This window comes from Nomascus leucogenys, chromosome 16 (assembly GCF_006542625.1).
Source record: "Nomascus leucogenys isolate Asia chromosome 16, Asia_NLE_v1, whole genome shotgun sequence".
NCBI lineage: Eukaryota > Metazoa > Chordata > Mammalia > Primates > Hylobatidae > Nomascus > Nomascus leucogenys.
Window position 1 is genome coordinate 856,877 of NC_044396.1, and position 26,078 is coordinate 882,954.

The window sequence follows — 26,078 nt, forward strand, 5'->3', positions numbered from 1 at the left end:
CTAATATTTCATTTCTCTTGTTTTCATCTGTAAAGAAATAATAAGTCTTAGGTTTTTTAAAGTTATTTGGAGCATTAGAGGCTGAACTCTTATTATGTCTCAGTGACTCCAGCAGTTTATCATAATTAAGTGTTAGAATTAATACCATTAAAATGTACATACTGTTATTACAAATTTGACCGGGTGGTTGTTCTTTCAACAAATATTTATTTTAACAAATACACACCGAGTATCTGCTATGGGTATGCAGTCTGGAGGATTTAGCTTCACAGCCCAGATTTCCTTTTCATCATCTTAAAGGTACACCTAATCAAAAATAGGCTGGAGCAATAATATCCCACCATTTTAATTTCTGTTCCGAGATAATATATCGGTAAAACAAAGTATGTCTCATCTTATTGTTAGGCAAATTCTCTATAAGAAGACAACAAAAATGCAGATTATAAAATGTAAGGCCATAGCATCAATCAGCCACATGGTCTCTACTGCGTGATTAGCACATAGTAGGAATTCAAGAAACATTAGCTGTGCTTTTTCTTGTATTATTTCTTCTGTCAATACTATCACTGTTCCTATTTCTAGAAAAACTACTACTTAAAAACTAATGATTAATATCTGAAATATCAACATGTAGTTAGTAGGCAGAACCTTGAAGATCTCCTTAACTGAGCCATTATAAAATCCCTACACCTGTCTTCTAAGGAGACCACTGGTGCCTGTAACTCACACAAGAGTGTTGAAAAGAGTAGGCACTTAGAAAATGAGCATTTGAAAACTACCCAGAAAGTCTCCTAAAAGCTCTCACTAAGGGCCAAATTGATGCAAAAGACAGTTATCTAAGAGTATTCCATTAGCCAATGAAAGAGACCAGCTTAGAGTTAAGGAGTTAGGCATCCCATGATCTACTGACCTCTCAATCTTTGGCTATAAATTATTGGCTTACACATGGAACTTACACTTAACCTAGAAATGCCTGGCTTCATACAATTTTTCATTCATGTCTAAACCAAACAGTCTCTAAATAATGTATTACAAATACCATGAGTTTAATTTTTTAATGTGTCAATCATTAGAACTTTGAGGCTTCATCAATTAGTAACATATTTGTTTATTTAGTTTAGTTTTCTCATTCCAGGTCATGTGATAAAAAGTTTTATCTCGGCCTGGCGCAGTGGCTCACGCCTGTAATCCCAGCACTTTGAGAGGCCAAGGCAGGTGGATCATGAGGTCAGGAGATCGAGACCATCCTGGCTAACATGGTGAAACCCCGTCTCTACTAAAAATACAAAAAATTAGCCAGGCGTGGTGGCGGGCACCTGTAGTCCGAGCTACTCAGGAGGCTGAGGCAGGAGAATGGTGTGAACCTGGGAGGCAGAGCTTGCAGTGAGCAGAGATCGCGCCACTGTGCTCCAGCCTGGGCGACAGAGCAAGACTCCCATCTCAAAAAAAAATAAATAAATAAATAAAGTTTTATCTCATATAATTTCCAAAAGCCAAATTTATATACTCTCTGAAGTACAGGCTATTTGAGTTTCTTAAATATAAGCATATCCTTCATTGATAAGTTTATGGGGCTGTGGAAGAATTTCAGAAAGCCAGGTTTCTGAGGAAGATCTTCCTGCGTGTGACTTTGGGTCTGAAGTCCGAATGGCCTGAAGTTACTGTGTGGTCATCAGGAGAAAGGGTGTTCTAAGCAGAAGAAACAGTAAGTGCAGAGGCAAGAAAGCCTTTGCTGTTTGACGGACAGAGGCCAGTGGGACCAAGCTTAGTGATGGAGATGGAGAGTCAATGAGATGTGGTCAGGGATGAAGGCAGGTTCCAAAGGGCCTCCCAGCCACACACAGTCAACAGGGCTAATCTCACTGCATGTGCCATGGGAAGTCATTGGGGGACCACAATGGAGGAGATGAGAAGATCTGATTTACATTTTTAGATTACTTTAGCTAAGTGTGAAGAATTAATGGTAGGGGAAGAAAAATGGGGGTCCAAATAGGAGGTTGTAGCCGTGATCTGATGCACCAGCAGTAGAGATGGAAAGAATTCTTTGGACTCTGGATTACATGGCAGGTAGAGAACTGGATTTAGAAATGATTTGAATTGATTGGAGTGGTGGGTAGTAAACAAGACAGAGAAGTGAAAGAGGATTCCTGTGTTGTTCTGGGCAACTGAGAAAATAGTCATATATTTGTGGAAATAGTAAAGAATTCAATCTGGAGGGAAGGGAAAGTTCAGTGTTGGAAAAGTTGCATATGCTTATTAGACAACTGCTTGGACCAGGCAAGGAAACCACTGGAAGGTGAGCCCAGGGCACTGGGGGGACTAGTCAGTACAGGAGATGGCAGATTCACAGTCAACATTGCACAGATTAGGGTTAGAGGCTCCTCGGAGTCTCTTAGCTTGATTTCTTCCTAAACATTTTTTGAGCACCTTCCTTGTACTGAACACTTGTGGTCAGCCTGTTGTCTCATTGCCTGGAGGTGTCTTTTCCTGGCCAGGTGACTTTTGAAGATGCATGGTTTAGGGTGTTGAATTGTAGCTGGAAGCATGCAAGGAAGTCTACTTAATGATTTCCTCATTAGAAATCATTAATATTTCCTCATTAGAAATCATTACAGTTGATAAGAACTGGCTCTCAAATCTGATCATCAAGCTTTGTAAAAATGTGATTCAACAAGGATTCTTCCAAACAATAATAATAAGCAAGCTGATCAGAATGTCTTGCAGTCCTTTTGTTTCCCCCAGGGCACTGAGGAGAAAAGTCTTAAAGGAGTTCAGTGACAAGACTTCTTTTTAGGAGCATAGATTTGGTGGTGTTACTGGGCGTTGTCAAGGGGAGCATGTGGCTGAGCCTTACTCTGCATGTATATAAAGAATGAATGCCTGACAATGTGATCGCTGTTCTTTCTCTAAGGGAACCAGATACTTGAGAAGTAGCTTAGTCACAGTAGCTTAGGCAACTCAATGAGTAGGCCATTCAGTAAGAGGACACAGGATCTGGTCGATATAATGCAAAATTAGGGCATGTTACAGCAATGTGTACAAAAAAAATGTTTGAGAATGTCCCACCTTCCGTGTAATCTTAGCTGCGGGAAGAAGGCATGTTGGGTGTTATAATAAAGTCTTGTTTTATAACAAAGGTGATAGGGACAAAAAGAGGGTGCTGGGCACAGTACAGTCATGGCTGAGGAAAACAAGCAATATGTTAGGAAATTGAAGAGCTTGTGAGTGCTATGTAAACTAGGATGTTTTAAGTAGTATCTGTCCTAGCTGTTTTTGTTTAATGCATTTTTAAAAGTTGCTTTAAAACTAATAACAAATTCCAGAATGTCACTGAAGAAAACTATTCTTGGGTTATTTTTCATTGAATGGTCTCCTAATAATAAACAATGTAATTCAATTATTGTTATGAAAGTACACACCCAAAACTTATATTTCAAATCAAAATGTTGCGCTGATGTCTCAGGCGTGATTCCCCTCCTGTGGGAGGATTACCCAAGACATCTACACCCGGTGCCTTGATTGTTTCAACACTATCTTTTTATTATTGTTTAACGTCTGTGTCTCATAGTGATTTGGGCTAGAATGGATCTTAAAAATATGGATTTTCACTTTTCATTTTCAACAAAAACCAAAACATGAACACTTAAGATAGCGTAAAGCTTAGTATGTTTAATCACAGGCCCTATTAAGAACTTTCTATATGCCCAGCTTTCATTTAATTCAACATTAATGCTCCAAAGGTGCTGTTATCAAGCCTATTTTATAGATGAGAAAATTGAAACGGGAGAGGTTAGAGACCCAATGTAATAAATACTCAGCACCATGTCTAGCATTAAAAAAAAATTCAACAAATACCAGTTATATTTGAATGTAGGTGAAACTTCACTGTCAAAAAAAAAAAAAAAAAAAAACAAAAAAAACCTTGAATTCCTGCATAGTGGCCAGTGAGTAAAATGGTGGCAGTGTCCTCAAATTTATGAATTACAAGTGTACGCTATACCTTACAGTGTGACAGAGGTTCAGATTTGAATTCAAGTAGATCTAGACTCAAATCCAAGCTCTGACTTTTCACTTCTTGGACCTTAGGCAAATTATTTATTCTTACTGAGCCTTAATTTTCTTGTCCATAAAGCCAGCTACTTGACTTGCGGAATTGTTTTAAAAATTAAATTGTATCATGAATTTGTCCCAGCATGGTGGTTTATGCGTGTAATCCCAGCACTTTGAGAGGCTGAGGCGGGTAGATCACTTGAGCTCAGGAGTTCAAGACGAGCCTGGGTAACATGGCGAGAGTCCATCTCTACAAAAAAAATACAAAAATTAGCTGGGTGTGGTGGCATGTGCGTGTAGTCCCAGCTGCTTGGGAGGGCTGAGGTAGGAGGATCGCTAGAGCCTGGGAGGTCAAGGCTGCAGTGAACTATGATTGCACTACTGCATTCCAGCCTGGGTGACAGAGTAAGATCCTGTCTCAAAAAATAAATAAATAAATAAATTGCTCATGAATGTAAAAGTCCATGCACAGAGTCTTATTAATGGCAACAACCGATAGTAAGGAAGCAAAGCATGTGTCACCTATTGAACTTGTAGTTGCTCTCTTGAGTATTTGTTTTATAACTCACGAGGCTTCTAAGAGGATCTCACTTGTCATAGTGAGTTTAGATAAACAGCCTCCCTTGTGGGTGTGTTTCTGTGATCATTCAGTACCTCGAGGAAAGAAAAACTGAAAGCAGTTTATATCGCCCATTTCATCAGAACAGTCCAGTTCACCAGCAGAGATTGTTGTTCCTACCCTGTTTTAGGGGGACAACACTGAACTCCAAGCTCTTTTGGTGGAGGATTTTCTTCCATGGTTGTTGATGAAGAAGCTGAACTCTTAGGATGGCACCAGAGCGGTAGGACACCAGTGTCCTCACGGAGTTGCAGGAGATCTGGTTACTTAACCAGGATGATCTCCCTTTTGGAACCTCCAGACCAAGGGTTGGCAAACATTTTCTGTAAAGCAACAGCTAGTAAATATTTTAGGCTTTGCCGGCCACGCGCTTGCCATAACTACCCAGATCTGCCTTAGTAGTGCAAAAGCGACCATAGACTGTATGTAAATTAATAAATGTGGCTGTGTTCCAATGAAACTTGATTGGATGCTCCCAAATTTGAATTTTATATAATGGTCATGTCTTATGAAATATTTTTCTTTGGGTTTTAAAAACTCTAGACCGAGGATTGACAGACCATACCCCATGGGTCAAATCTGGTTTATGGTCTGCTTCTGTCAGGCCTTTAAGAATGTTGTTTAAGTTTTTAAAGTGTAATTTAAAAAAATAAAAGCACAAGGAAGAATGCAGAGATGATATGGCCTGCAAAGCTGGAAACACTCCCTGTCCCTTTAGAGAGAAAGGCTGTCTGCCTGCCTCTGCTCTAGGTGATGCTCTGAGCTTTGCACTGGTTCATTTTCCTCTTGCCTTCCAGGACAATTCAATGACAGCAACACTGTGACTAGACTGTGAACTCAATGCAGGCAGTGCATACATGCACCTGGGGCCCCAAGGAAACACAGACCCTCACGTGAATTCATTAGGGTAGGTGAAATGGCTGTTACAAACAGGTCTAAAATATAATGGCACAAACACAAAAGAAATCTGTCTCTTGTTTAGTTGTCTAGAGTGGGGATATTCCAGGTTGCTTGGTTTGGGCATGGTTTGGTGGTACAAATAATAGTAGTGCCATTTTCGTCATGCAGCTTTTGAAGCTTCTGGGATCATTAGCATTCAATCCCCGGGGGATGGGGGTAGAGGCAGGGGCAGTGTGAATGGGAGGCTTTGTAAGCTAAGCTGAGACAGGCACACACCTCTGCCTGTGCCATTGACCTCAGTCACATGACCCAGTGCAGGGGAGGCTGGGCAATTCAGGAAGAAACAGAGAATGGGTTTTAGTGAACAGGTAGCACTCACAGCCCAGTTCTCAACTGTTTGACCAGTGAGTGAAACCTACAGCACACTTTCAACCCACCTTGCAGCTCTAGCCACACTGACAGAGCCAAGCGCCAGGCTGTGTGAGTGGTGGCTCTGGAGTGATGATGGCCAATCTAATCCCAAAGGACGCAGCCCTGATTTTATTTTCTTCCCTGTATATCAATGCCAAGTTAGATAAAAAGGATGAAATAATATATGTGTCCATATATGAAACCTCTGGATGCTGTAGAGTGACATAGAATCTAAACTCTCAAAACAAACAGAAGCACATTTTTTCAAATGCCAGCCAAACAGGCATGCTTCATCTCTCTTCTGGCCATATCTTGAAGGTTTCTCTCTTTTCCTTTAACAGGCAGCCCCTTCTGCCTCGCTACCAGTAATATACAGCTGAAATGTACATTCTTGCTGTTTAATTGAACACAGCCATACTGTTCTTGTTCATGAATATAAAAGGGAATGCAGTGAATGAACAGGAATCATCACAGCTCCTTAACCACTGCACTGGCCTGCCACCTCCAACTTTGGACCTCCCTTGCTCTGTGGCCTTGGAAAAAGCACCCTATAAAATGGGAGCAATTACAGGGCTGTTAGGGGAACAATGTGAACCACCTAGAAAAATACTCATAAGTACTTCAGGAACAAGAGCTATCATTTATTGCTTACTTTGGGGGTTCAGAGGAGGAAGCAGGAAACCGTGCAGACTTTGTTGTTCCAGGTAGCAAAGAGGGAGTGGGAAACAGAGAATTACAAGTGGCAGAAATCATAAGCAGAAAGGGTAAATAGTGATAAAGTATATTTAGGGGATTAGACTTGGAGAAGAACAGTAGCAGAAAATGTGTTGAATTAGTAATAAAAAGACTGCACCTTTATTCAACTTTTATGGCTTACACTGCTGTCTCACACTCATTATCCAATGAGCTCCTTCTTTTTGCCAATAAGAAAAGTGTAGCTCAGAAAAATTATCTGTCCAAAAGGCAGACCCATCAACTGGCAACACCAGTCTTGTAATTGATCCAGGCTTAGAGAGAGCACTGAGTGCCAGGATTTCGTTCTGTGGGCGTGGGAATGCCATGAATTAGGGACATGATGGAAGGACGTGATGGCAATGGAGGGACATGCTGGAAGTGTACATTTGGAAGACTGATTTACTAGCAAGGAAAATTATTGTGCAGTCCTCTGGTAGAAAATAATAAAGGCCTAAAAAGTGGCTGGAACACTCTGTAGAAAGGAGGGAGGTAGGAAAGTCATTACAAATGAAATCCTGATAGGTCTTTCGACTGGATTTAGCTGTTTAGCCTTTCCCTTGGCACCACATGGGCCCCTTGGTGTTGAAGCCAATTTGGCCGGGTCCATGCTGGCTTTATTCTTCTTCCTCCCTCTTTGTACCACTCCTTGGCAGTTGGCCCATGTTTGAGATTCATCGGGTTTTCTCCACAGTCAAAATTAGGCTTTGGAATGGTGAAGTTCTTTCTCTTGTTCTCTACTTGAGTATTATTTTCATGGTGTTGAAAGGGAGTGTCTTAAGTAAGGAGAAAATTAACACAATCAAGTGTCACGTATCTAATCAGTAAAAATGACCTGATTAGCCCCACCACAAGTTTGAGGGTCTGGGGAGTGTTTTTCCAGATCATTCAGGCAGTAGTTTAACCATGGTTTATTTTTTATGTGTATACAATCTCTCTTGGTAATCCGTATTATTTCTTAACTGGCAAGAGAATCACATCCAACTCCCCAAATCTGATATTTCATATCCAAGTAGCCCAGTGATAGGGCCTTAAACCTTGAAAAAAGTTAATATTTTATTGATGATATTGCTCCCTTTAGACAGGAGTAAACACAATAATGGACCTTTGGGTCTCATAAGTTGTACAGATCATTTGGATAACACTTTTGGTTATGTGTTTATGTGTTGTTGTTGTTTTATTTTTTAAAAAAACAATGTTTCAGCATAGTTTTTCCTTTCAAGATAGGAAGCTAATTTGCAAAGCTTAACCTTAATCCTTTCCTTGTGAGCAGCCAGCATGGGGTCTTAAAAATAAACCACTCATGTATTCAGAGTGCTCATTCCTGTTTTTCAGCTTATTTTCCCCCAAAACAAAAGATCTTGGATGGGGAGAATTTTTAAATGACATTCAGGTCCTGTTTGTGGCTGTAATATTAGCATTCTAAGTAAGGAATTGTTTAAGGTGCACTGAATGAGTATTTTTCTTTCATTTGATTGATACTGCCCAAAGATTTGTCCTTGATTTGAGCATACTTAACAAGATTTTCACATGGATGAATAAATCTCATAAACCTGCTCACATTGTTAGCAACACACCTCGCTGGGCTACCACAACTCCCAGTAATTGCTTGCCAGGGAGGCTTGGCTGCCCATGTAGGATTAGTACAGAGAGAGTTTAGGAACCTTATTTTCTTTTATTCCAGAAATTCAAAATGTAGTTAGCATATCCTGAGGAACTAGTCATGCTTTCTGAAATAGTTGCACTGTCTTCTGATAACTCCTAGCTCAAGATTAATTATTTAAATAGCACTTTTTTAAAGATAATATATTCTTTGTGATTCGAAGTAGAATAGCAATTGCTAGGAGTTTGTGTAGAGTATGATCTCATGGATATAAGTAGGTACATATTCAGAGAGGAGAGATACAAAAGACATACATCGTGTATTTAATGTACTTATAAATTGAGAATAATAGGATAATAATTAAAAGGCAAAATAATTCCCTTTCCTTTTTATTTTTAGTAAGAACACCATAAGTACTTTGCAGAGACCAAGTCAGAACACTGAAGCTACTTAAAATTGGAACAATGACCTAGCCATTAAAATAGTTCTTAAATGTTGACTTAAAGCATTTAAATTAGACAATTTATATTATGTGTTTGCTTGTTTTGTTTTACTGTTAAATTTTTGCTTTTCAATTTAGAAAAATAGCATGGCCAAAGAAAATAAAGCTAAATGTGCAAGGGTGCATAAATAAAAACTAGAGCTACATTAAAAATAGGAACAATTTTTCTTTTGGTGCTTTACTGGTGTATCTAGCAATAAAGAGAACCTGCTTTCTCATGAATATTTGATGCTATTTTTAGTGGTTCTTATAATGAAACTAAAGTGACTTATTCTTAGACGACATAAGATCTAATGTAATATTTGTCACTTGTGGCATTATTAAATCCACAAAAAATCTTGGGAAGTATCTTTTAAAACATAGTTACATAAAAGGGAGAGATACTTTCGTGGTTAGAAAATGGTTACCTTTAACATTTCTAGAGAAAGGAGAAGAGATATTTTGTTTTTATACTCAGAAATTTATTCTGGATCCATTCTAAAAGCCCCAAAAGAGATAAACAACAGGTTTTCCTTCAACTTTCTATCTGTTTTGAGTCTCAAAAGACCGTGAACTATCTGAACTGAAAGTAAATAAAAACGGGTCAAGAAGATCATTTCTGAATCAGCCTCACTTCTGTGAGGGGTTGGTGTTTGCCACTAAAAATAGACTACATTGTCATTTGAAGCCAGGAAGTGAGAAGTGTGCATTTTTTCTTGCCTCTTTCTGATCATTTTAGTTCAATGCATAACTCTACCTTTCTCCAGCAGGCTGAATTGTGGGACTTTCATGAGTCTTACGTGTTTCTATTATGCATTTTGCCAGAATACTGTGCTTAAATGGTATGGGGCCAGTAGAGAGCTCCAGGAATGGGAACTCACTGAACTGGTAAATGACAGCAAGAGAAGTTAGGACAGATACCAGTGTGTCCACAGGTGGCTCTTGGTGCTCTTTGGCGTCTGTGTCATGAGGTGACATGAACTGTGGTGGGCGGGCATCTCTAGTCTGCTGTGCGGGAGAGGGAGGATTGATTGTAAGAAGTCCTTAGTGGTACCTAGAGAATGTGATAAGGCTCTGGCTTGGTTGGCCGTAGACAGAGTTCAGGGTAAAAAAGGCATTTTGTTGTTATAGGGAGAAAGCTGCTGAATTTATAGGAAAAATGACGTGTGCTTACCCAATACTATCAGTAAAATAGTGTCTGGCTGCTTTACATTTTTCTTTAAAAAACGCTATAAATTCCACATTCCAATCCTTTTCTTAAGCACCCTGAATGGGGTCACTAAGCAACTTTGTGACAAAATTAGCTTCAGCTGCCCAGTCGGTCAAATTAGATTTTACCTCTTCTCCCTTCCTCAATGTTTGTAAGCTGCCTCACGAACATGACTACAACATAAAACATTTAACTTTCCAAAGAGGTCAAGAGAATTGAGTATAAATACATACCCCCTTCAAAACAGTTTTCACAGTGCTTATTTACAAGATAGTTAAGATCAAGTATCATGTACAAACACTAGAATTAGCAGTGCAAATGTAACTATAATAGTTCTCCACATAAATGGGCAACAAAATGAGCAGCATAAAGTTTAACCTAGTCACTAGAATAAAGCAAAACGGCATGTGAGAATATACTCCCTTCCCCTCCTTCCTGGGGACCTAGAAAAATTCCTGGTGGTTTCTGTAGTGGGTAAGATCCCCTGCTAATACCATGTGGTCTCCATGTTAGGGCTACCCAAAGTATAAGACTCTACCGTAGAAGTATCAGGTGGTACTCGGAACCTTAGCCTTCTAGCAGAGATGAGTTTCGCTGTGGATAAATGATCATTAAAAACATCCCTGAAGTAATTCAGAAAATTGTACCACCAAATGGCACCCTTCTCAAGTTGCACACACAAAACCCCCAGGGTTATGTGGAATCCAGTACCCAGAACACATGCCTGGCTGCACACCTCTCTCCTGCCTGAGTCACCATTTGTTTCCTGGCCTAACACTAATGAGTCATTCAGAAAGTCATTCTTTCATGATTTATAGAATACATAAACAGTAATGCAGTAGGTGCCTTGCCAAAATTTCTGCCTTCAAGGAGCTTTTAAATTAACAGAGGAGGCTGTTGGTAGGGGATGAATGAATCTTCAATAATAGTCTGTCATTAGGGTGGAACTATTCTAAACTAATGCCACTCTAAATCCACTAAGGGTAAAACTGCAGAATCTCCAAAGAAATAACAGTGCTAAGAAGGCAACAAGTCTCTCTGTATTATTCATGAGAGCCATTCCCTAGTAGCTACATCATTTAACTAGTAAGAAATAGCCAGTAATAGGATGTCAGATGATAACACTAGCATTGTGAATCAAAAAATAAAATAAAATCAGGATCTGCAGGAGCCATACAACCAAAAAATAAATGCCAGGGGCCTTAAAGGAAATGTTTCTAGGGTTACTGCTCTTCTTAAATTACACCGGGATTTCTCCTTTGCGGCTGATCAGCATTGCAATTCAACACCGCTATTCCTAAATGTATGAGATGATCTTGTGGCTTCAAAAATGTAGGAGTTCCTCTGGGTTCCTAAAAAGAACATCCCGTATGGTAATAGAGTGAATAGAGGCCAAGCATCGTCTGACATACGTTCTTGTGTATATTCCAAATCCTCACTTCTATCTGGGTACAGATTACCCAAGTATGCCCTGGCACCTTCTTTTCAATAAAAGGTGATATGCTGAGGAACTTTGGCAGGCTTTTGCATTATGGCCTTTAAAATGTTTTTGGCATTTTAAAAGTATGGCTTGCACGTGTTTTAAATTTTCAGAATAAATATTTTTAATCCATAGTTTCACCACCAAAAACAGCCAATCTTGTCTTAGTGAATATTTTTAGTTTTTTAACTTTTCATTATAAAAACTTGCAAACGTAGAAAAGTAGATAGAATAGTATGTATAATGAAACCCAATGTAACCACTCCAGCTTTAACAAATATGAAGTCCTAGCCAATCTTGTTTATGTATATCTTTATTGTATCCTTCTGCTTCCTGGTCCTGTCCAAGGATGATTTTTCAAAACAAATCCCAGATATCACATTATTTAATTTGTATAGAGTTGAGTATGTATTTAGGAATTCATTAAAAGAATTGTTTAGAATAGAAATAATAAATGGTATTCAGCACCTTAGCCATCTAGTGAAATTAAAAATAATTCTGTAATATCATTAAATGTTTAACCAATAGTTATATTTGAAATTATTTTTTATTTTTTATTTTTTTGAGATGGAGTTTAGCTCTTGTTGCCCAGGCTGGAGTGCAATGGAGTGACCTCAGCTCACTGCAACCTCCATCTCCCGGGTTCAGGTGATTCTCCTACCTCAGCCTCCCATGTAGCTGGGATTAGAGGCATGCGCCACCATGCCCAGCTAATTTTGTATTTTTAGTAGAGACAGGGTTTCATCACGTTGGTCAGGCTGGTCTTGAACTCCTGACCTCAGGTGATCCACCCACCTTGGCCTCCCAAAGCGTTGGGATTATAGGCATGAGCCACCGTGCCTGGCCAATTTTTATTTTTAATTTTGATATGCACATAAAAAACTTTACCTTCTTAACCATTTTAAGTATTCAGTTCAGTAGTTTTAAGTACATTCACATTGTTGTAAAACCAATCTCCAGAAGTTTTTTATCTCTCAAAGTTGAAAGTCTAAACCCATTAAACAACTCCCCATTCTCCCCTCCCCCCGATTCCTGGCAACATCTATTCTTCTTTCTGTCTCTGTGTATTGCAGGTACCCTCATGTAAGTGGAATCACATAGTACTTCACTTTTTGTGACTGGCTGGTTTCACTCAGCACAAGGGCCTCAAGGTTCCTCCGTGTTATAACATGTCAGAATTTCCTCCCTTTTTAAGGTTAAATAATATTCTGTTGTATGTGTATGCCACATTTTATGTTTTTGATATATCTATCAATGGACATTTGAGTTGCTTCCACCTATGACTGTTTTAAATAATGCTGCTATGAATATGAGTATGCAAAATGTCTTCCCTGCTTTTAGTATTTTTTGGGTATATAATCAGAAGGGAAATTGTAGGATCATATAGTAATTATATACTTAATTTTTTGAGAAACTGTGGTACTGTTTATCTTAGCAGCTACAGCATTTTATGTTCCCACCAGCTGTGCACAGGGATTCCAATTTCTCCACATCCTCATCAACACTTACTATTTTCTGTTTTTTTTTTGTTTTCTGATAGTAGCTATATTCTAATGGCTGTGAGATAATAACTCACAGTGGTTTGGGTTCACATTTCCCTCATGCATAATGATGATAAGCATATTTCATGTGCTTTTTGACCATTTGTATAACTTCTTTAGAGATGATCCTTTTCCCATTTTTAAATCAGGATTTTTTTATTGAGTCGTAGGAGGTCTTTACATATTCTGGATATTGACCCCTTATTAAATATATGATTTTCAAATATTTTCTCCCCTTCTGTAGGCTGCCTTTTCACTGCCATTTCCTTTGATTATATAAATTTTTCATTTTGATGTTTGGAATTTATTTTCTTGGTTATTGCCTTTGCTTTTGGTGTCATATCCAAAAAGTCAATGACAAATCCAATGTCATGAAGCTTTTCCTGTAACATTTTATATTTTAGGTCTTTCATTTAGGTTTTTGATCTATTTTGAGTTAATTTTTGCATATGGTGTAAGGTAAGGATTTACCTTGAATGTTTTGCGTGTGGATATCCAGTTTCCCCAGCACCGTTTGTTGAAAAGACTATTATTTCCTCATTGAATGGTCTTGGCACCCTTATTGAAAATCATCTTATCATACATGTGAGGGTTTATTTCTGGTCTCTCTCTATATTCCATTGGTCTGTACATCTGTATTTTTGCCAGAACCACATTGCTTTGATTAGTGTGTCTTTGTAATCAGTTTTGAAATTGGCAAGTGTAACACTTCCAAGTTTATTTTTTAAAATTGTTTTAGATCTTCAAGGTCCCTTGAGATTTCATATAAAATTCAAAATGGAGTTTTCTGTTTCTGCAAAAAAATACTATTGGGGATTTGATAGGGATTACATTAGATCTGTAAATCACTTTGGATAGTATTGACATCTTAACACTATATCTTTCATCCATGAACATGGGATGTCTTTCCATTTATTTGTATCTTTAATGTTTTTAGCAATAATTTTTAAAAATTTTTCAGTGTACAAGTGTTTTCCCTCCCTATTTAAGTTTATTCACAAGTATTTGATTCTTTTCATTTCTGCTATTGTAAATGGAATCATTTTCTTAATTTATTTCCTGGCTTAGTCATTGTTAGTGTATAGAAACACAACTGATTTTTGTGTGTTGTTTTTTCATCCTGCAACTATGCTGAATGTATTCATTAGTTCTAACAGACTCTGTGTGTGTGGTGGGGGGGCAGGGGGAGGTCTTTGGGGCTTTCTACACACAAAATTATGTCATTGTAAACAGATATCATTTTACTTCTTCTTTTACAACTTTGATGCCTTTTATTTGTTATTCTTGCCTAATACTTCTGGCTAGAACTTCTATGTTTTGTTACATAGAAGTGGCAAAAGCAGCCTTGTTGTCTTATTCCTGACCTTAGAGGAAAAACTTTCAGACATTTACCATTGAGTATGATGTTGGTTGTGGGCTTTTCATATATGAGCTTTATTTTGTTGGGTAATTTCCTTTTCTTTCTAGTTTATAAAGTGTTTTTCTCCAGTAGTTTTGTTTATTTACTTTACAGTTCATTATATGTCTCCCAGGTGTCTATAATCTATAGATTCTCACTCAATCCCTTTTTATAAACCTTGTGTATTTCTGTTGAAGTAACCAGACTGTCTGTCCTATCGAGTTCCTCGGAGTCTGGGTTTTCTTGACAGCAACCCTATTGTATTATTTAACATGTTTCTTTGTCCTCTGTATTTCCTACAATCTGATAGCTAGATCTAGGAGCTTGCTTAGTTAGATTCAGTTTCTTTTTTTTTTTTTTTGTGGTCAAGACTTTATAGATGGCGTATATCCTTGAGTATCTAGTTGTTGTTTTTAAAACTTCAGGATTCCAGTTGGAGAAGCTCCTTCAGCAGTCCATTACAGAATGTTTTTACTTATGCTGTACATTCTTTCATTTTAGCTCTAAGGAGGTTGACTAAGAAGAAGAAAACTCAAGAGTTTGGAAGTTTTATAAACCACAGATTCTTAATTGAGCTGAATCAAATATATGTAGACTTGCTGCCAGAAAAAAAGACTGACAGTTCCTGTTGTAGATAATTAGCTCAGAGCTATTTTTGCTGAGGTGAAGTTTTGAGATGAAACTAAACCACTTGCTGAATTTTGATATTTTTTCAAGTATCTACTCTTCTTGAATAGCTCTACAATATTATTGCATATTTTTGATTAAGCCTTCCTGGTTACCTTTAATGGACAAGTAGGTGTCCTGAGTGACTCATGCTGAGTCACCTGGCAGGTGCCACATTCCTTTGTTATCTTTTCAATAGTGTGGTGAAGTTCAATTTACCAGCCTTAGTTTCGAGTGAGAGAACTAACTGATAGGATCAGTGAACTAACTTGATTAGTCTATAGGTATGCTTGGTGGCTAACTTTAAAGGCAGATTCCAGCTATCCTACTTGAGGACATTTGCTCTACAGGTAGTTTCTTTGTCTCAGTGTAAGAATAAATATTTTTTAGAGATCTATATACAATCTAACATGCTAATCTTGACTGCGAAGTAATCAACTATTTACATTACAGAAATATGCTATACTCACATCAGAGAGCCAAGGAATAGACCACCTTTCCCCTATATAATCAGTTTGATGATTCAACCAAACCTTCCATTTGTGGGAGAAGGATCCTTTTTTATTTTTTAAATAATCCCCCCAAATTTTAAACTCTTTATCTTCTTCCTGGAGTGGGCACAGTCCAAGTCACATGTATTTTACCCTGAGTGGACAGAATACCAGGTGCTTGATACAGATACTCCAGAGCTGATACTGGAAGACTCTACTTCTCTTATTATTATGGTAGCTGATATTTTATGTTAATTTGATGTTCTTAAAGTGCTTTCACAAATTTATCCTTCGACTTGACCACAGACAAAACCTTTCTAAAATGTTATGTCATTCCTGAAATGCTGAAGTATTGGATCATTTTATGATCACTGAAAAATTTCAGGGACTTTACACTGAAAGCACTAAATTTGGACTCTATGTCAATAATTCCTGTTTATAACCATGTATTACTGGCATACATTTGTTGATAAACTTGGTCAGGGTCAAGATGTTGCCAAGACCTGTTCCCCGCAGTCATTTGTTAATTGATTGGATTTGGGCTAAGCTTAAGTACCTGTTCACAAATTGTCACCGTTTAATGATTAAATGGTATAAGCAGAAAGGTATATGTGACTAACTTAAAGCAATCACATGACATGGCGATGCAAGTAATTGATTTTTTTGAAGAATACTTTTAGGTTTCAGTTGAACTGGTGCATTGCTCAGATCCCGTCTGAATGATCCTACCTTCCTCTTAGTTCCTAGATCTTCAGAGTATAGGACACCGTTTGCCAGCTTCCTAGAGTTGGGTCCTCTTTCCTGGTGATAAGAACCAGCTCTGTACCATGAAGCTTGGTTGACATCTTTTGGAAGAACCAGTGATGGCCCCTTCTGGGAGTGGTCATGTTGCGTCGTCTAGTTTAACTTCCACCCAAATTAGCTTTACTGATGACCGAGCTCTTAAAAATATGGTCACCTCAAAAATAATTGGTATGAGGAATTGTATGAACATTCTATCAAAAGTGCCTTGAGTAGTAAGTACAGTGAAAGTCTAGTTTGAATGTATGACTCCTTTAAGGTAGTGCTGCAGAGATTGAGTGTATTAGTCCATTTTGCATGGTTGTAAAGGAATACCTTTACTTTTTAGTAGGCACAATACATATAGCACTTCAGAAATTTGAATTTACCAAGATTCTCACATTCACAGATGAAGGCACTGTTGGAAGCAAATGACTTAGCCGTGCAAAAGCACCAATGCCTTCATCTGGTGTGTATGAGAGTCTTGGAAAATTAAAGAATCTGAAGTGCTATATGTATTGTGCCTACTAAAAAGTCCATTTTTAATGATACTTGAAGTTTATCACATGCTTTAGCTCATCGATGAAACAAAGCAGGGCCCCAAGAGGAAATATCCTAGTCCTCTGATGATCTAGTACACACATGCATTTATACACCCCTTTCTTTTATTTACTTCAAACCCAATTACAGATTTTCAATATTTGAATTCAAAGCTGACAGACATTAATCTCTCTAGAGACTGTATTTAATGGCATTTCAGTATTCCTGTGCGCTGCTTTTGTCCAGAATATTTTTCCTTTTTAATATTTTAATCAAGATCTACTGTGATAGCTGTGATGAGGATTAAAAAAAATCAATAAACAATTCAAGGTAGTGGACCAGGGTTGATGCTGGTGATTTGGGTACATGATGAAGATTTTAGTCTCTGAGAGCAGTTCTGTGTTGTAGAAACAAGAGAAAGAGACCTTGAGGCAATGGGATAATTAAAGACCACTTGACAGAGGATGAAGGCAAAACAATTGTTTTACTCCTGGTTCTACAGACACTCAGCCAATTTCATCATTATTTACTTTTTCTACATAATGTTACTTTGAATTAGTAGACATAATTTGCCTTTGATGTACTGAAAACAGCCGTGGGTAGCCTAGGATGACAACAAGTTCCTTCACTTCACTTTAGTGACTTTAAGTAGACATTTGCAACTTAATATCATATCCAAATAATTTCAGAGCAGGGTTAGATTTCATTCCTGTGTGTGGGCGTGAAGTTAGATGTTGTGTATTGAGTTTTGTTTGGGTGAAGAACAACTTAAGAGGGTTTCCACTAGAAGAATTTCCTGTGCATAAGAACTACAGTAAATGTACAATTTCTTCATTAAACAAGAAAATTGATAAAACAGTTGAGTGTATTTTTTTTTCCTTTTGAGCCTCTTCACTGTGCTATTCGATTTTTACCAGAGAAGTAAATTTCAGGGCACATAAGAACATATTTTACAAAATGGTGTAATACATACACTACTGAGTTTACAAAATAAATGTTATGCTGACCTTATGGTAATATTATCTACTTCATTAAACGGAAGAGTAAGGCTTCTTATGCAGCTATTCTAAGAATGGGCTCTTCCTCAATCAGGTAGAGAGCATTTACTAGTGAACATGTTTAATGTTTAATACTCTATTATGTAGATCAAGTGAGATTTTCAGATTCAAGTGCCCATATTTTTCCTTAGGCTATAGATCATTAGGAATTTTTTTTCACTGACAACACTAACAGCTAATGAAAGGTAAAATTTAGTATTTTCTTCTTTTCTTCACTGGAATTATTTGAAATATTCTCTATTTATTGCTTTTCATTCATTTATTCCTCCACCAAATTTTGGGAAAGCCTTTATGACATGCATTGTGTTGGGTACCAAGGATATACAGATAAGGATATAGGGATAGGAAAAACCAAGGAATCATAGCCTAAAGCTTAAAATGTTGTTTAAAGGCTGTAAAGAGAGAGAAAAATCTAATTGAACAAAACATTCTACACGAAATAGAAACAAAGCCTCCCATTATGTTTTTTCAGAGGATTGATACCCTCTTTTTGATTCTGCAAATAACAGTTTCATACTAAAACGAAAAAGAAAGAAAACCATAACTCTGAATGTAAAAAACAGGAGGAGGAAGATACAGGGATTAAACCCCTGTCCTGCCGAGACAAGAACACATAGAGCTGTGGTACCAGCAACTGCGGAGCCCAGCCAGCAAGAATCAGGGAGGTGGAGCTGTGGAACTGGGAAAGGGGCCCGGCGGGGAGCGCTGCCTGCAAGGATGGAGATGTGAGTGTACAGGCTCCATCTGAGACCACGGTTTATGAACCTGTGTGGACAGATCCTTTGGCCCAGTTTAGGCCTCTGCCTAGTTGTGTTTTGAGGAAAGGATTTCATGATCAAGACAACAGTTTGAAAAATCAGAAACAGGCCATCTTGGATATGTAAGCAAAAGTTAGACATGTACGGGTCTTTTGTACTTGTTAAGTGTCTGGATGTTTTTTGAAAGAGATGAGAGGCTGGAATGAAGATAGCGACAACCTAGAAATAGACCCCAGTGAAGGAGACCATACCAAATATCCACAAAAGACACAAGGCTAAGAGGGAAAAAAAAAACAAGAAAGCAAAGAACAATGGCAATGACAATAATGGAGGCTGAAATTTCTGGTCCGAGTGACAGAATGTTGAAATTGATTCAATATGGGGCTAAAAAGAGGTGGCTAGGAAAATGCCACCGTCTGGGTTGGTAGGATGCCATTCCTCTAAAGAATGAATACAGTAGGTGTCCAGAGGAAATGTGATGAATCCAACTTGCCACACATTGAGTTTCAGGTGCTTTATGGGACATCTAAGTGGAAATGACCAATAAGTAATTGATATATGAGCCTCCAGCTGAGATCTAAGATCTGATAGAGGGGAGTGGGTGGTGGTTGAAGCCATCAGTGTGCTTGAGTCCACAAGGTGATCTGAACAGAATGAGAGACGGAAGGATAAGAATAAAGTCCTAGGAACCAACGTCATTGATATGGTTTGGCTGTGTCCCCACCCAAATCTCATTTTGAATTGCAGCTCCCATAATTCCCATGTGTCATGGGAGGGACCCAGTGGGAGATAACTGAATCATGGGGATGGTTACTTCCATGATATTCTCATGGTAGTGAGTTCTCACGAGATCTGATGGTGTTGTAAGGGGCTTTTCCCTGCATTTGCTCTGCACTTCTCCGTGCTGCCACCATGTGAAGAAGGATGTGTTTGCTTCCCCTTCTGCCATGATTGTAGGTTTCTTGAGGCCTCCCCAGCCACGTTGAACTGTGAGTCAGTTAAACCTCTTTTCTTTATAAATTACCCAGTCTTGGGTATGTCTTTATTAGCAGCATGAGTGGACTAATACAGACATTTAACAAGCAGATGATGTATACATAGATTCTAGGAAAATGTCCATAAAAGATTGCTGTCATAGAGGAGAAATGTCAAGAAGAGAGTACACAGCAGTGGCATACGCCACAGAAAGGCCACGTTTTGAAAAGAATGAGAACATTCGGCAATGAGATTGACTTAAAATGAGATGTTACTTTGAAGTGGAGGCAAAGCTCTAAATAATTTTTTGAAAGTGAAATAACAAAAAATGGTGTTTTAAAAGAAGCCCTTTTATAACTGCAGCTCTGGAATTTGTTATTGCAAGAAAATTATGTATTATAAAAATAGTCAGATCAAACTAAAGACCTGGTGATTTTAACATCTCAGTTTTGGTTTAAGAACGTGTTTTTTTCCTTGTTCTTAATATGCCAAAATAAGCCATCAAGCCACAAGTAATTTATTAACTGTTCAATGTTAGCGTTTTTCACATTTGACTTGTACTTGTATGAGACTTGCTGGGTCATCACGCACAAATCACAGCCCTCTAGGAACTCGGTGTTCTGTTTCTAAAGTCAAAGAGTAGGTGTTTTCTAGAGCTCTGCCTTTCAAACTGTAGATTGAGACAGAGCTGTGAAATGGACAGTGTCAGGGTATATCGACACAGTGAGCAAAATCTTGCTTTGGCAAATATATTTCAGCTGTGTGTGTGTGTGCACATAAGAGAGATTCTTAGATCCCAGTGTTAATTGTGTTTTTTACTGAGCATTGTGGTTCAAAGATGTCTGAAAAACACTGCCCTCAACTAGAACCCCCTTCCTATTCTAAAATTATCTCATTCCAGTTAGCTGCCAGACTGTTCTCTTGGTGTAATAAATGTTTCAAAACAATATCTTGGAGTGACAGGTATAAAAACTGTTGAGGAGTGACAGCTAATAACAAAAGAGAATAACATTACGAGGTAAATAAGACCAACATCTGTGTTGTATTTTACCACTAGACTGAACGAGCCTTTAAAATTTATTAGTATTCTGACTAGCAAGTCATTACTGTAATTTATGAAGAAAAGTTAAAGTATGCTATATATTAACGAACAATAGAGTAATTCTTTCAATGGTCATATAAATAAGCAACCGTATCAAGGAGAAATAATACTTTTTCAAAAGTAACAATACTATGGCACATAAATTTTAGAATTGGCAATTAAATAAATGTGGTGAGGCTCCATCCTTGCCACATAAAAAGATTCATTGACATGGTTATGAGACAAGTCAGGGTGTTTTTATTGGCCTGAGCTAGAGGGAATAAACACCTTAGTCAGGTGTTTTGTTTTAGACACATCTGTTTGAGCTTCCCCTGCAGGTTAATTCAGCTGTAGGGTCTCTTTGAGCATTTGCTTTTTCCAGCATGCCTACTGATACTTAAACTCCTTGTGAATGAACAATTTCTTATAAATCCAAGAGTAAATGAGTTAGTTTTAGTTTTTCTTTACAGTAATTTGTAAACTATGATTCTCCTAAAACCTATGAAATTTCATAGATTTCAGGTGTATTATAAAGGGACAATTTAAGAATGCTAAGGAGTATGAATCATCGTACACAAAATTTGAGGGAATCGTTTTCCTTTGTCCCTCCCAGCAGAACTCTTAGACACTCAGCCTCTGCATCTTTATTTCCTCTCTGCCTTCCTATCAACCCTGGGGTGTTTGCTTTTCCCCTTTGCCAATCTAACCCCTGACATTTGGCAATACTGTGTCCTCTGCCTCCCTTCCACTGTCAGTCAGCTGGCAGAAAAGGCACAGGCAGGAGAGGAACTGCGGTGAGTGAATTGCACCATCCTGACATATTTCACGTACTCTGTTCCTCCTCTAGGGCTGCTGGAAGGTAGAACTTGGGCCACGCTGGAGAGGTGGGGGCAGTGCTTAAGGGGGTGGGACATACTGTAGGGATGTGGGTAGTGCTGGAAGCGTGTGGATGGTGCTAAGGGGGTGAGAGGTGCTAGAGGGATGTGAGCTGTGCCAAGAGGGCGGGAGGTGCTGGAGGGATGTGGGAGGTGCTGGAGGGATGTGGGCGGTGCCAAGACAGTGGGCAGTATTAGAGAGATGTGGGAGGTGCTGGAGGGATGTGGGTAGTACCAAGAGGGTGAGAAGTTCTGGAGGGATGTGGGAGGTCCTGGAAGGGTGTGGGCGGTGCCAAGAGCGTGGGGAGTGCTGGAGGGGTGTGGGCAGTGCTAGGGGTGGGCGGTGCTGGAGGAATAGCCAGGTTGGGTTGGGTTGACCTCCATGCTACAGCAGATGGGCCCCTGGCAGGTGCCCAGCGAGGCTCTGCTCCCATCTCCCACCCTTTCCAGCCCCTGCTCTCTCCTAAGTGTACAAACGTATGATTCTGACAAATGAAAGACAAGATGTTTTTTATTAGTCTATGTGAGAATATTACTGTGTTTCCCATCTTGCTCTCAGATTTATTAGTGAACAAACCAGGCTCCATGAGAGGACGACACCTAAGTGGGAAAGCAAAGGCAGGGTCTGGCCTACAGTCTAGGCCTCCTCTCCCACCACTTTTTGCCACGTCCCAAACTTACAGGCATGACAGGCGTTAAAGAGTAGGGGTAACACACTGGCATGTCTCAATATTGGAGATAAAGTTAATGTGTTCAGAAAACAAGGTAGATAGTGTACAAAGTTGACATTGGGCAGTATTGAATCATAAGAGTCTTTTCTTTGGATTGTATGTTCTTGACTCTAAGACTCAAAGGCACATGACACACATGTCATGACACATGGCACACCTGCCCAGTGGGGCCTACCTGAAGGCGGTTTCTGTACTTAAAATCCCCCTGGTTACATAATGATGCAAGGAGATTCCACACTTATTCCAAAGCTTTGCTGTGACAATAAAATAGTATATCATAAATTATTGTTCTTTGGAAAAATTGAAAATGGCATACATATGAAAGTTGGTATTATTAATAGAATGCCAATAAACCCTTCAAAAACTCATTTTATAGCCTTGTATACTTCCTGGAAATGTTATCTTTCATCACTTTCTATACAGGATCTTCAGCCATGAACCATGTTGCTTCTTAGATTTGATACACAGTAAATACAGGATAAAACTGCAAATACCTGCCTATGCCCCAAGTTCATTTCAGTGCCAGTAGATGTCATCAGGATCTGGCTTGTAGGGAGAGGCTGACTACTCACTGCTAGCGTCCAACACATGAAGTTTTAGATAGAAGCCACTGTGCACTGTGGAATGTAGCACTGCCCTCTGAGTATGGCATGGGCTGTTTGATGCCCGCACAGTGTCATGTGAATCTTAAGATCAGCTCCCTGAGCTGGACAGTGCCTGGTGGGGTCAGAGTGGCCATCACTTCCTGCTTTGAGTATACTTAAAATTGACAGGTTGAATAAATACAAATAATGATAGAGAGTTATCGATTAAAATTACTATGTACTACCCTTCTGAAATTAACCTATAGTGCAGGGCTGTCCAATCTTTTGACTTCCCTGGGCCACACTGGAAGAAGAAGAATTGTTTGAGGCCACACATAAAATACACTAACACTAATGTTAGCTGATGAGCTAAAAAAAAAAAAAAAAAAAGTCATCACTTAGGCCGGGCGCAGTGGCTCATACCTGTAATCCCAGCACTTTGGGAGGCCGAGGTGGGCGGATCATGAAGTCAGATCAAGATCATCCTGGCCAACATGGTGAAACTCCGTCTCTACTAAAAATACAAAAAAAATTAGCCGGGCGTGTTAGTGCGCACCTGTAGTCCCAGCTACTCAGGAGGCTGAGGCAGGAGAATTGCTTGACCCTGGGAGGTGGAGGCTGCAGTGAGCTGAGATCATGCCACTGCACTCCAGCCTGGGCGAAAGAGCAAGACTCCGTCTCAAAAAAAAAAAAAAAAAATCACTTATAGTGTTTTAAGAAAAGTTTATGAATTTGTGTTGGGCTGCATTCAAAGCCGTACTGGGCTGCACGCAGCCTGCAGGCTGCAGGTTGGGCAAGCTTGCTATAGTGTGTCTATTTTCTGATATTTGTGACAGTGCACTTAGATGCTCTTAATGGATTGTGGCATAACATAAGCAGTGGCTTCTTGATTCACTGAATTTTTTGCTCCTGAAATAGACATATAAAGTTGAATTTCCTTTATGTCTAAGTAACCCTAGATTTTAAATTTTAAAAAAGTAAAGAATGAGTTTTTTCTTCAGTATGTAAAGCGCCATCAACATTTGGGGCTCTTTTTACAAAATAAGTCCCTAAAGTTTGCACACAGAATAAGTCATGCGCACTAAAATAAGCAGCTGTTGCCCAGGTCTCTCTCTGTGTCTCTTGCTTTCAGCCTCTCCCAATGCCTGCTTCCTGTTAATGAGACACTCTATTTCATGTAACCGGAAGTATACATGTTCTTCACCTGTCATATTCTTATTTTAGGATCCACCCACTTCAGTTTCCCTTGGACTGCGAATGGAAGAAATGATTTTCAACTTGGCAGACACACATTTATTTTTTAATGACTTAGAAGTAAGTTCTAATTTTTAATACATATTTTTGCATGTCTGAAAATAGGTGATTGGTTTTAAAATAATGATGGGATATTTTTTTTTAATATATCATTGGAATAGTGAGACAGAGGTTTGTTGGTAATATGGCAATGAGTTTTGCCTTCATGGGATTTCTATTTTGCTTTACTTTGGCTGTTGATTTTCAGAGTTAGATCCTACATGACAGTAGTAAAGATTAAAATTTGATATCAAGAATCTTAAACTTTGTTGATTATCAGAAGCTACATAATCACCGCTAAGATATGTCCAACAGAATTCGTAATTCAGAATTCATAATACTCGCATGTTATTATATTATTGCTCTTCTTGTTTCTTCATCATTTCTTATAAGATTGTCATCTTTATTTTATCTGAAGTTAAAAATAATGTCAGACTCTTATTGTATGAGGACCGATGCTTTACTTTCTGGCTGATCCAGTTGGTAGGAAGATGTTTCAGTCTGGCGTCTGCTGTTTGGGTTGCCAGGATTGCTTATGTCACACTGCTGTTAATTTTATTGGTCCATTATGATTTCAGGGCAGACCCTTGTAAGATGGCTAGCTAAATTGTTACGGGCACTGACAAACACCATGGTCTTGGTTAGCAGCATTCTTAAGGATAGAGAATATTGTTTTTCATATCTCCATTATAAGAAAACATGGCTATAACTACATTTCGTTCTCTTCTGAATAGAGACAGTTGTGTATTTAAATCCCCGCTGTTAAGCAAGCTTGTGGTAGGGCTGCCAACAGGCATTAATCATCAAGCTGTTGTTTTGTTCGATTTATAAATGTATGTTATTTCAGACAGGAGAAGAATCTGAAAGATTCAAATAGAACCTTTACTGATCAAAGTTAATTGGCAGCAATTGGCCTTTAAATATTTCCTGATGTTTCCCTTTTCAAAATCAAGCAAAATGCACCTTATTTAATAGATGAGCCAAAATCATTTGAAAAATGCCAGTGTGTGACAGAACTTAAATGCGGTTTGTTCAACATCTGTCCTGTATTTTGATTTCTTTTCATCTGAAATGAAACTACTCAAAGATGAATTGGCAACTTCCAGTGCAATAAAGTTATTAAATATACTTTATTTTTTCTATTCCTTAGTGAAAAATTTATTTTACACTTAAGGGTAAAATACAAATTTTTTTTTGCAATTCAAAGTGTTTTCCTCAAGAAGAAATTACATGTAAGGCATTACTATTTTTTTAAGGTAGAAATATTCCCATTGAGTGACAAGTTTAGAATTAATTGCCTTTAGAAACACATAATTATCATACTTATTTTCAAAAGCTGTTTCTGATTGATAATTGTATTTCACTTAGAGAGCAGCACAAAAAATTCCACATTTTACTAGTATGTTAAAAAATGCCTTTCCTAAGTTTCCATTTGTTTCTAAAGATACAGAGTAGACTGATTTTTTGTCCTGGGTACAACCTTGTTACCTTTATTGATGTTAATAGGTGTTAATAGCAAACATCAAGAAGAAATTTGCAGTAATTTCCTATTGTTTTAAAACTCTGTACCTTCTTAAAAATGCCAAAACTTGGCTGGGCGCGGTGGCTCACGTCTGTAATCCCAGCGCTTTGGGAGGGAGAGGTGGCTGGGTCACCCGAGGTTGGGAGTTCGAGACCACCCCAACCAACATGGAGAAACCCTGTCTCTATGAAAAATACAAAATTAGCTGGTTGTGGTGGCCAGTGCTTGTAATCCCAGCTACTCAGGAGGCTGAGGCAGGAGAATCACTTGAGCCCCGGAGGCAGAGGTTGCGGTGAGC

At 38.6% G+C, this 26,078-nt stretch overlaps 1 protein-coding gene across 1 annotated transcript in view; it reads left to right on the forward strand.

Annotated features, from left to right (window-relative positions):
* EYA1 (EYA transcriptional coactivator and phosphatase 1) overlaps window positions 1–26,078 on the forward strand; it is a 335,724-nt gene that overhangs the window by 264,858 nt on the left and 44,788 nt on the right. Inside the window, exon 12 of the mRNA XM_030795255.1 lies at window positions 24,190–24,279. Coding sequence (XP_030651115.1) covers window positions 24,190–24,279 — 90 coding nt within the window. The remainder of the gene's footprint in view (window positions 1–24,189; window positions 24,280–26,078) is intronic.